Genomic DNA, 12,068 nt, shown 5'->3' on the forward strand with positions numbered 1-12,068 from the left:
AGTGAAAAAATACTAAAAGAAATAATGGAAAGACATCCCATGCTCCTGGATTGGAAGAATCAATCTAGTGAAAATGACCATACTACCCAAAGTGATATACAAATTTAATGCAATCCCCATCAAAATTCCTATGACATTTCTCACAGAAATGGAAAGAACTATACAGTTATTTATCTGGAATAACAAAAGACCACGAATAGCCAAAGCAACGCTGAGCAAAAAAAATAAAGCTGGAGGTATTACTCTACCTGACTTTAAACTATACTACAAAGCTATAATAACCAAAACAGCATGGTATTGGTATAATAACAGAGACTCTGATCAATGGAATAGAATAGAGCACCCTGAAATCAACCCATGCACTTACTGCCATTTGATCTTCGACAAAGGTATCAAGTCTATTCACTGGGGTCGGGACTCCCTCTTCAGCAAAGGGTGCTGGGATAACTGGTTATCCATTTGCAGGAGATTGAAACTAGACCCACATCTCTCACCATGTACTAAAATCAACTCAAAATGGATCAAGGATTTAAATATACACCCCTAAACAATAAAACTTATTAAAGAAAATATAGGAGAAACCCTTCAGCAAATAGGGCTGGGCACAGACTTCATGAATATGACCCCAAAAGCATGGGCAACCAAAGGAAAAATAAACAAATGGGACTATATCAAACTGAAAAGTTTCTGCACAGCAAAAGAAACAATTAACAGAGCTAAAAGACAGCCAACAGAGTGGGAGAAAATATTTGCAAAATACATGTCTGACAAAGGACTAATATCCAGAATATATAAAGAACTCAAACATCTTTACAAGAAAAAAACAAGCAACCCAATTAAAAAATGGGCAAAAGAGCTAAGTAGGCATTTCTCTAAAGAAGATATGCAAATGGCCAACAGTCATATGAAAAAATGCTCAACATCACTCAGCATCCGGGAAATGCAAATCAAAACCACACTGAGATACCATCTCACCCCAGTTAGGATGGCCAAAATCCAAAAGACGCTGAAAGATAAATGCTGGCGTGGTTGCGGAGAAAAAGGAACTCTCATACATTGTTGGTGGGAATGCAAAATGGTGCAACCCCTATGGAAAATGGTTTGGAGGTTCCTCAAACAGCTGAAGATAGATTTACCATATGATCCAGCTATCCCACTACTGGGAATGTACTCAAAGGAATGGAAATCATCAAGTTGAAGGTATACCTGTTCCCCAATGTTCATTGCAGCACTCTTTACAATAGCCAAGAGTTGGAATCAGCCCAAATGTCCATCATCGGATGAGTGGATACGGAAAATGTGGTATATCTACACAATGGAATACTACTCAGCTATAAAAACGAATGAAATACTGCCATTTGCAACAACATGGATGGACCTTGAGAGAATAATATTGAGTGAAACGAGTCAGGCAGAGAAAAAGAAATTCCACATGTTCTCACTCATTAGTGGGAGCTAAAAAAAACAAACAAATTAATTCACCCACATACACACACACACAAAAAAAAAAAAACCGGGGGGGGGGGTGGGGAAGAAGATATAACAACTATACTTTCATGAAGTTGTTACAACAAGCAAACGGAAAGGATATTCTTGGGGGGGGGAGGGGAGAGAGGGAGGAGGGAGGGAGGTGTCGGTGATGGGCCATAATAATCATATACAGTGTATATTGACAAAATAAAAATTTAACGACAAAAAAAAAAGAAATTGTGTCAAATTCATTCAGTGGAAATTTATGCAACATTGACAATGAATGAACTACAGTAATTACATCGACAAATTTCACAATAATAATGTAAATATATGAAGCCATTCTATATGTTTTTATGTATTCCTACATATATTTCATATGTAAAAGTCAAAAATGAAACTAACATACAGGGTTACAGGTAAATAGCTACCTTTTAGGATGAGCGAGAAGAGATAACTTGGAGTGAGGGGTTAATTTCTATTTTCTAACCAGGTAAGAACGACATGTATGTATTCATAAAGTAATATTCTGTCTGGTTGGAAATTAATAACTGACATCCTTTTAAAATTAACAGTAAAGAAAAAAAAACAGGTTTAAACATGTCAACCTCAAAGATAAATCAGGTACATCTCAACTAATAGAATTCCCTCATGAAAAAGTTAGAAGACCTAATAAACGTGTAGTCACTGACCTAAGACGCGAACTCTGCTAATAACCAGCATTAGGACTAGAGTCACAGGCTCATCCTGGATATCTCAGATGTATAGCACTGATATCACAAAAACTCTCGCATTCTCACCCTGGCGGGCTCCTCAGTCCTGGGCAAGTCAGGATGAAGGGCACCATAAACTGACAGATACTTTCTTAGCCCTAGTGCACTGCGACTGCATCTGCCCACATACTTTGGTTCTGCTCTCCCATAGGGAACACATTGTGCCAAACATCCTCTCCCCAAGTGTCTTTGTTAGAACTGGGACACAAGGGTGGAGTAGGTTCTACAAACATACTTGCCTGTTAGTCTGGAACAGAGTGTTGAGGGTGAAAAGACTTGGACCCAGCATTCAGTTTGTCACTGCGAACATATCAGTATCACACCCCTCCCCACAGACACTCGACCATCAACATAGAGCCAAAGGAACAAATATGGGGAGAGAAATTGCCTCAAACCTCCCCTAGCCAGCAGGAGCTATCACATGATGAGGTGATCATCAGAGCAGGAATGATGCTAATCATGTGACCACCTCCCTTTGATCTGAAAAAAGATTCTATGAGTTGTTCTCAATTAAGAAACACATTACACATGTACTGTCAGAAGATGCACAGCAGTTAGGAAAAGACTTCCTCCTTGACAACTTCCCAGTATGATAGGAAACAATGAAAAACAAAAACAAGGAAAAGTCCTGTCTATAGGTCCAGTCTTTGGAGGCCCAGTGTATAAAAGGACCACACACTGCAAGGACTCATCAGAGTCTGGAAAACTCACCTCTCCGCAGAAGCCCACCACCACTCCTCACACCATGACTAACTCCTGCTGCTCTTGCTGCCAGCCCACCTGCTGCAGAACCACCTGCTGCCGCCCCAGCTGTGGCTGCAGCCCTTGCTGTGTGTCCAGCTGCTGCCGCCCTTGCTGTGGTGGATCTAGCTGCTGCCAGCCCAGCTGCTGTGGGTCCAGCTGCTGTGGCCAAAGCTGTGGTGGGTCCGGCTGCTGTGGCTCACCCTGTTGCCAGCCCGTTTGCTGCACACCCGTGTACTGCACGAGAACCTGCTACCAACCCACGTGCTGCTGCCTGCCCGGTTGCCTAGCCCAGGGCTGCGGGTCCTGCTGTGGATCCAGCTGCTGACAGCCTGGCACTTGTTGATGTTCTCCCCATCGGACCCTCATCTCCACAAGCCAACCTTCCTTCAACTGACTTGCCCTGCCTGGACAAATTCCCTTCCTACCTGTGCTGAAAACCATCACACTATCACCAGAAACTCTAAGATTCACTTACTTTATTAAAAGCTTGTGAGTCAGCATGAGGGAGCGCAGAGTACTTCCCTTTTGTTCTCTGATTCCTTATGTCTTCTGGGTCGTGTGCCACCTTTGTACATCATTGACATGGAGTGATCGTCTCAGCTTTGATTCTGATTCATAATCTTTGTAATTATGTTTCCTTTTTCAGTGCATTCAGGATTCTTGTATCCCCCTTTCTCTTTTTATGCTTGCTTTCTGTTGTATCCATAGGATAGGGAGATCTTAATAAATTTTTAGTAAATCCTGTATCATGATTCACTTCATTTTGTTTCATCATTTTATTGTGGTAAGAACACTAGACATGAGATCTACCAACCTGGTAGAGTTTTATTGAACAGTTCATTATCAGTGTATCCTATCCAATAGACACGCTGTAGGAAAGCAGATCTCTACAACTTATTCATCTTGCTTAACTGAATTATAATAGCCAGCGATGAGCAGCTCCGCATTTCCTCCTACCCCACCATCTTGAAACCAGGATTCTATTCTTGGCTTATATGAGTTTGACTATTTTAGACACCTCATATAAGTGGAATAATGTAACAGTTTCCTTCTGTGACTGGCTTATTTCACTTGGTGTAGTGTCCTCAAGGTTTATCCATGTTTTTGTAAATGGTCCGGTTTCCTTCTTTTTAAGGCTAAATAATATTCTACAGTTTATAGGTACCACAGTTTCTTTATACATTCATTCAGCGAAGAATATTTGGGTTGTGCCCACAACTTGGTTCTTTTGAATAGTGCTCCTCCGAACACTTGAGTGCTAATATCTCTCCAAGATCCTGATTTCACTTGTGTGTGTACATATCCAGAAGTGGGATTGCTTGACCATATGGTAATATTCTGTTTAATTTTGTGAGGAACCTCCATATTGTTTCTATTGTGGCTGCACCATTTTACATTCCCACCAATGAACAAGGGCTCCAATGTTCCGCATCCTTCCCAGCACCTTTACTATGTTGTATTTTTCATAATGGCCAGACCCAATATTCCACTGTTTTACCTGTTCTAATGTTGAAATAATGTTACAGTATGGAGTGACATCCCATGCATTCATGTCAAAATACATGATCTTCCTGAGAAACTGGAAGACTCAAGGAATAGAGTCCCTCCCCTATGCAGTGAGTGGCTGGGCACTGCCAACATTTACATAATGCCTTTCCTGACTCCAAACTTACATGGTTGACCACCACACTCCTTTCTAACAAGCGCATATTCACTTTCACAACATTTTCAACCAGGTTAAGTCAATCCTTCTAATTCTGAAGCCATTCTTTCTCTGTAAGGTACCTGGACATAAATGGGCTCTGCTCCTACTCAAGTCACTTTTAAGTTTGACTTTCCAAGAGCATCTTCCTCTCTTCTTCTCCTGTTCCATGATCCCTGAGTGTGGCTCCCAAAATGTGATATTATTCATAGGTTAGCGTGAGCTTTCATTTGGTTTATTTCTTCAATAATATTTAAAGTTAGTTATGATGTTGCATGTCATAAATGTCTAATTTTATATTTATATAACCCAGGGTTTCTTCTGCAAACTCTTACAAATTGTAGGATATAAAACTCAGAAGAGAAGTCTTGTCTTTAGAAACTATCATGGGATCTTTTGTGTCATGTGTTTGTTGGTCACCTGATAATCTGGTATCACCAGATTGCTACTTGTGATCCAGCAATCACACGTTCCCCCTAGGTTGTCTCCAATAACTCTGGCTGAGGATTATATGTTTTGGAATATTTTTTCCCTGCTGTATTTGAATTGGTGGTAAAAGACAATTCCTCATGTATATTCTTTAGATTACTACAATATTGTTGTAAAAATGACCAAGTATTAATTGAGAAAGTTAAACGTATGGAATGTCAGTAAGTAAACACAAAATCAGCAAAATTAAACTCTTCAGTAGAAACAGAGAGATACAAGAGAATAGAGATAGACAATCCAATGTAATCAGGAAAGCAATTCATGATATGAATGAGAAATTCAACAGAGATATCTATTGTGCAAAGAAACAAAAAGATATTTTGCAACTAAAAAATTCATTGAATGAAATAATAAAAAAAGAAAGGAAACTGAGAGATTTCACAACAGAATAGAACAAACACAAGAAAGAATTTCTGAACTTGAAGACACATCTTTTGAAGTAACCCAGTTGGAGAATAAGAAAAAAAGTAAAAAATAAAGAATTCTCAGGAGCTACATTGGAAAATTTTAAGTGAACAAACATTTGAATCACGGGCATTCCTGAATGAGAAGGAAAAGAAGCTATCAAAAACCTATTTAGTAAAATAGTACCTGAAAACTTCCCAAGTCTGGGGAGAGATATGAACATCCACATCCTAGAAGCTCCTAAAATATGTTCAACCCAAAAAAATCTTCTCCAAGGCACATTACAGTCAAAGTGCCAAAAGTTAAAGACGAAGAGAGAATTCTAAAAATAGCAGAAAAACATCAAGTCACATATAAGGGAATCCTCATCAAACTTACAGCAGATTTTTCAGCAGAAACTTTACAGGCCAGAAGAGAATGGGGTGATATATTCAAAATTCTAAAAGAAAAAACATCAAGCCCAGAATATTAAATGCTGCAAAGCTATCCTTCAGAAATGAAGGGGACTTAAGGTCTTTCCAAGACAAGCAAACACCGAGGAAATTCATCACCACTAGATAAGTTCCATAAGAAATCACTAGTGGAAGCACTTCTGGCTCCCCTGCCAGGGTGGTGTGGGGACACGGGTGTTGGCCATGCCCCTGACATCCGCAACCAACACACTGATGACTGCTGAGCTACCATTTGAAATACCCTGTGCTTCTGAGCAGGATTAGTGGGGGACCAAGGGCTTCAGCCACACCATCCTGACATCTGCATCAAGCCCAGCAATGACCAAGCCTCTACTGGAAGCACCCTGGTCTCCCCTGAAGGAATAAGGGGAGAGTCACGGGCCTTGACTAGGCCCCCTCCTTCCTCCTTCTCCCGCCCAATTTCATTCTGCCTTATGCTACCACCCTCCCCCCAACTGTTCTGCAAAAAAAAATTTTTAAAGAAAGAAATCTATGGGGAGTCCTACATCTGAAATGGAAAGGACCAGAGCTACCATCATCAAATATGCAAAAGAATAAAAATCACTGGTAGGGAAATAACACTAAAGAGGAATAGAAAGGAATCACATCTTATCACTCCAGTGAACTACAAAAATGCAAAAATGAACAACAAAAGAGGAACACAGAATACGCAAAACAACCAGAAAACAACTACCAAAATGGCAGGAGTAAGTCCACATCTTTCAATAACAACCCTGAATTAAATGGATTACAAGGCTCATTGAAAAGATACAGTCTATCTAAACAGGTAAAATAAATACATTAAAATTTTTTTAAAAAACAATGCCCAACTACACACTGTCTACAAAAATTCACTTCACCTAAAAAGGTACTTACAGACTAAAAACGAAGAATTGAAAAGATATCACATGCACTGGAACCAAAAACAAGAAAGACAAGCTATACTTATATTAGATAAAATAGATTTTAAATAAAAATAAAAATAAAAAGAGACTAACAAGAATATTACATAATGATAATAATCCATTTATATAATGATAAAGGGACTAGTTCAACAATAGGATATTAACAACTGTAAATATATATGCATCCAACACAACATCTCTCAGACCAGATATATAAAGCTAATATTATTAGAGGTAAAGGGAGACATAGATCCAAACAAAATAGTAATTGGGGACTTCAACACCACACTCTCAGCATCAGACAGATCATCTAGACAGAAAATAAACACAGAAACGTCGACCTTAAATTGCACTATAGACCAAATACATCTAAAGCATTTACAAAACAGTTCATCCAACAGCTGCAGAATATACATTCTTCTCATCAACTCATGGAACATTCTCCAACAGAGACCACATGTTACGAGACAAAACAAGCCCCTCAAAATTTTTAAAAACGGAAATCACATTAGAGATCTTTTCAAACCACAGAAATAAAATTAGAAATCAATAACAAGGGAAATTTTGAAAACTGTACAAATACATGGAAATTAAACAACATGCTCCTGAACAACCAGTGGATAAATGAAGAAATTAAAATGAAAATCAAAAATTTACTTGAAACAAAAAAAGTAGAAACACAACTTACCAAAACCTGTAGAATACTACAAAAAGAGTACTAAGAGGAAGTTTATACCAATAAATGCTTACATCAAAAAAGCGCCCAGGTTTCAGCTACACAATGTAATGGAGTACCTCAAGGAGCTAGAAAAACAGTAACAAAACAATCCCAAAATTAGTAGATAAAAAGACATAGTTAAGATTGGAGCAAAACTAAAGAGAGACCAAAAAAAATTTTTTTCAAAGATCAACAAAACATAATGTTGGTTTTTTAAAAAGGTAAACAAAGTTGGCCAACAATTAGCTAGACTTTTTAAGAAAGAAAGAGAGGATCCAATTAATAAAATCAGACAGGGAGAAGGAGATATTACAAATGATACCAAAAAATTTTCAAAGGACTATTAGAGACTATTACAAACAAATACATACCAACAAATTGGAAAATCTAGAGGAAATGGATAAATTTAGGAATACATATAACCTATCAACACTGAAACAAGGCAAAAAAGAAAACCTAAACAAACAAAAAACGAGTTACAAGGTTGAATCAGTAATAAAACTCTCCCAACAAAGAAGAGCCCAGTACAACATGGCTTCACTGCTGAATTCTACCAGACCTTTATAGAAGAACTAACAACAAGTTTTCCCCAACTCTTCTGAAACTTTAAAGAGAAGGGAATTCTTCCAAACTCATTCTATGAGGCCAGCATGAGAGCATAACAACTACCAAGCAACTAGGGGTCAATATCCCTGATGGGCACAGATGCAAAAGTCCTCAACAAAATACTAGCATGCTAACTTCAACAGCACATCACAAAGATTACACACCATGATCAACTGGGATTTACTCCAGGGATGCAAAGATGGTTCGACGTATGCCAATCAATAAATGTGGTACATTACATCAGCAGAATACCATATCACCATCTCAACAGATGCAGAGAAAGCATGTGATAAAATTCAACATCCCTTCATGATAAAAACTCTCCCTAAATTAGGTGTAGAAGGAACATACCCCAACACAATAAAGGCCATATACAACAAACCCACAACCAACATCATACCAAACGAGGAAACATTGAAAGATTTTCCTCTAGAAGCATAAACAAGACAAGAATGTCCACTTTTACCTGTCTTATATTCAACATAGTACTGGAAGTTCTACTCAGAGAAAACAGGCAAGAGAAAGAAGTAAAGGACATCCAATCTGGAAAAGAAGTCACATTATCACTGTCTGCAGATGGCATTTTCTTTGGTTTTAGAAAAACTTAAAACTAAAGAGTTTCCACCAAGAAACTCTTACAACTGATAAACAAATTCAGTGAAGTGGCAGAGTAAAAAATCAACGTACAAAAATCAATAGCATTTCCCTGCACCCACAACAAACTCACTGAAAAAGAAATCGAGAAAGCAATCCCATCTTCAATAACCACCAAAAAATGAAATACCAAGGATTAAATTTAAGCAAGGAATGAAATGTCTTACAGGGAAAACTACAAAACACTGATGACAGAAATTTAAAAGGACTCAATAAAATGAAAAGACATACCATGTTCATGAGTTGGAACAAGTATTGTCAAAATGACCACATTACCCAAAGTGATCTACAGATTCAGTACAATCCCTACCCATGTTCATGAGTTGGAACAACAAGTATTGTCAAAATGACCACATTACCCAAAGTGATCTACAGATTCAGTACAATCCCTATCAAGATTCAAATGACATTCTTCTCAAAAATAGAAAATAGGGCCAGCCCGGTGGCGCACTGGATAGTGCGCCGCTTGGGAAGTGCGGTGGCGCTCCCGTCCGAGGGTTCGGATCCCACATACAGACCGGTTCCCGCTCACTGGCTGAGCCATGTATCTGCCACCATGAGCTTGACAGCTTCCCCAAGACTGAATGACTTTTCTGATGAGATGAGTAGTGATATTAATGGATTTTTAAAATATTGTATAACCTAATAGTGATTATTCAGAAAAGAAGTTAAGAAAACAATCTCATTTACAATGGTAACAAAAAGAATAAAATACTCCGGAATAAACTTAACAAAGGAAATAAAAGTCTCGTACACTGAAAACCGAAAAACACTGATGAAAGGCATTAAAGCAGACACAAATAAATGCAAAGGCATCCTGTGTTCATGGAGTATAATAAATTAATTTGCTAAAATGTCCATACTACCCTAAAATATCTACAGATTCAATGTAATCCTTATCAAAATCCTAATGCTAATTTTTAGATAAATATAGAAAATAAACCTTAACATTCATATGGAACCACAAATGACCCCAATGGCCAAAGCAACCTTGAGCAAAAAGAAAGAAAATAAATCTTAACATTCATATGGAACCACAAATGACCCCAATGGCCAAAGCAACCTTGAGCAAAAAGAACAAAGCTGAAGCCATTATGCTATCTGACTTCAAAGCTATAGTAATCAAAACAGTATGGTCCATGAACCAATGGAACAGAATAGAGAACCCAGAAATAAACCCACATACCTACAGCCACCTGATTTTTGGCAAGGCACCAAGAACATGCATTGTGGAAAGTCAGCCTCTTCAAAAAATGGTGCTGGGAAAACTGGATATACATATGCAGAAGAAACTAGGCCCCTATCTCTCATTGTATACCATAATCACCACAAAATGGCTTAAAGATTTCCATGTAAGCCCTGAAACTACAGAACTTCTAGAAGAAAACACAGTGGAAATATTCCAAGACATTGGTCTGAGCAAAAATTTATAGAGAAGACGTCTAAAGCCCAAGCAACAAAAGCCAAAACAGACAAGTGATGAATGAATAAACAATGATAATGAATAAACCACATGTGATTACTTCAATGAATCTCACAATCACAACATAAAAACACAGAGGTCAACTCCATGTATATTTCTTTACATAAAAGTCAAAAAGCCCAAAACTGACCTACAGGGTTACAAGTCAATCAAGGGATCAGATAGCTACTGTTAGGGATGAGTCAGAGGATGTAATTTGGAGAAAGTGGGATTAATTTTGACTTCCTCTCCTACTAATTAGTAATGATGACATGGATGTATTTACTTTATGATATTTTACCAAGTTGGAAACAAATAGTTCACATTCATTTTAAAGGAATGGTATATCTTTAAAAAGGGTTGAACACATTAGACCTCAAAGATAAATCAGGTATCATCTCAACTAATATAATTCCCTCATTGGAAAGGTAGAAAAACCTAAGAAACATGTAGTCAGTGACCTAAGACACGAACTCTACTAGCAACCTGCGTTAGGACTAGAGTCACAACCTCATACTGTTTTGCCTGCATCTACGAAAGTGACATCACAGAAAGTCCCAGATTCTCATCTTGACCAGCTACTCAGTTGCTGGCAAATCAGGATAAATGGTCACCCATAAACTGATCAATACTTAGCCCTAGTGCACTGCGACTGCATCTACCCACATACTTTGGTTCTGCTCTCCCATAGGGAACACATTGGGCCAAACATCCTCTCCCCAAGTGTCTTTCTTAGAACTGTGACACACGGGTGAAGTAGTCCATGCAGAGACTCTTGCCTGTTAGTCTTGAATCAGACTGTTAAGGGTGAAAAGACGACAAACATATCAGTATCATGACCCTCCCCACAGACACTCGACAATCAACATAGAGCCAAAGGAACAAAGCCAGGGAGGGAAACTGCCCAAACCTCACCAAGACAGCAGGAGCTATCACATGATGAGGTGATCATCAGAGCAGGAATGATACTAATCATGTGACCACCTCCCTTTTATCTGAAAAAAGTTTCTATGAGTTGTTCTCAATTAAGAAACTGATTAAACAATTACTGTCAAAAGATTCACAACAGTTAGAAAAAGACTTCCTCTTTGACCATTTCCCAGTATGACAGGAAAAAATGAAAACAAAAACAAGGAAAAGTCCTGTCTATAGGTCCAATCTTTGGAGGCCCAGTGTATAAAAGGACCACACACTGCAAGGACTCATCAGAGTCTGGAAAACTCACCTCTCCGCAGAAGCCCACCACCACTCCTCACACCATGACTAACTCCTGCTGCTCCTCTTGCTGCCAGCCCACCTGCTGCAGAACCACCTGCTGCAGGACCACCTGCTGCCGCCCCAGCTGTGGCTGCAGCCCTTGCTGTGTGTCCAGCTGCTGCCGCCCTTGCTGTGGTGGATCTAGCTGCTGCCAGCCCAGCTGCTGTGGGTCCAGCTGCTGTGGCCAAAGCTGCGGTGGGTGCGGCTGCTGTCAGCCTTGCTGCCGCCCAACTTGCTGCCAAACCACCTGCTGCAGGACCACCTGCTGCCGCCCCAGCTGTGGCTGCAGCCCTTGCTGTGTGTCCAGCTGCTGCCGCCCTTGCTGTGGTGGATCTAGCTGCTGCCAGCCCAGCTGCTGTGGGTCCAGCTGCTGTGGCCAAAGCTGCGGTGGGTCCGGCTGCTGCCGGCCTTGCTGCCGCCCCAGCTGTGGC

At 39.4% G+C, this 12,068-nt stretch overlaps 2 protein-coding genes across 2 annotated transcripts in view; both read left to right on the forward strand.

Annotated features, from left to right (window-relative positions):
• Window positions 1-2,988: 2,988 nt before the first annotated feature.
• LOC103608808 (keratin-associated protein 9-1-like) lies at window positions 2,989-3,312 on the forward strand. Its single transcript, XM_008593201.1, has one exon. The coding sequence runs from the start codon at window positions 2,989-2,991 to the stop codon at window positions 3,310-3,312; it is 324 nt and encodes a 107-aa protein (XP_008591423.1).
• Window positions 3,313-11,639: 8,327 nt separating this feature from the next.
• Window positions 11,640-12,068, forward strand: part of LOC103608809 (keratin-associated protein 4-3-like) — a 43,842-nt gene continuing 43,413 nt past the window's right edge. The window contains 1 exon segment of the mRNA XM_008593202.1: window positions 11,640-12,057. Coding sequence (XP_008591424.1) covers window positions 11,640-12,057 — 418 coding nt within the window.

Source organism: Galeopterus variegatus, unplaced genomic scaffold (genome assembly GCF_000696425.1).
Source record: "Galeopterus variegatus unplaced genomic scaffold, G_variegatus-3.0.2 Scaffold8876, whole genome shotgun sequence".
Classification (NCBI taxonomy): Eukaryota; Metazoa; Chordata; class Mammalia; order Dermoptera; family Cynocephalidae; genus Galeopterus; species Galeopterus variegatus.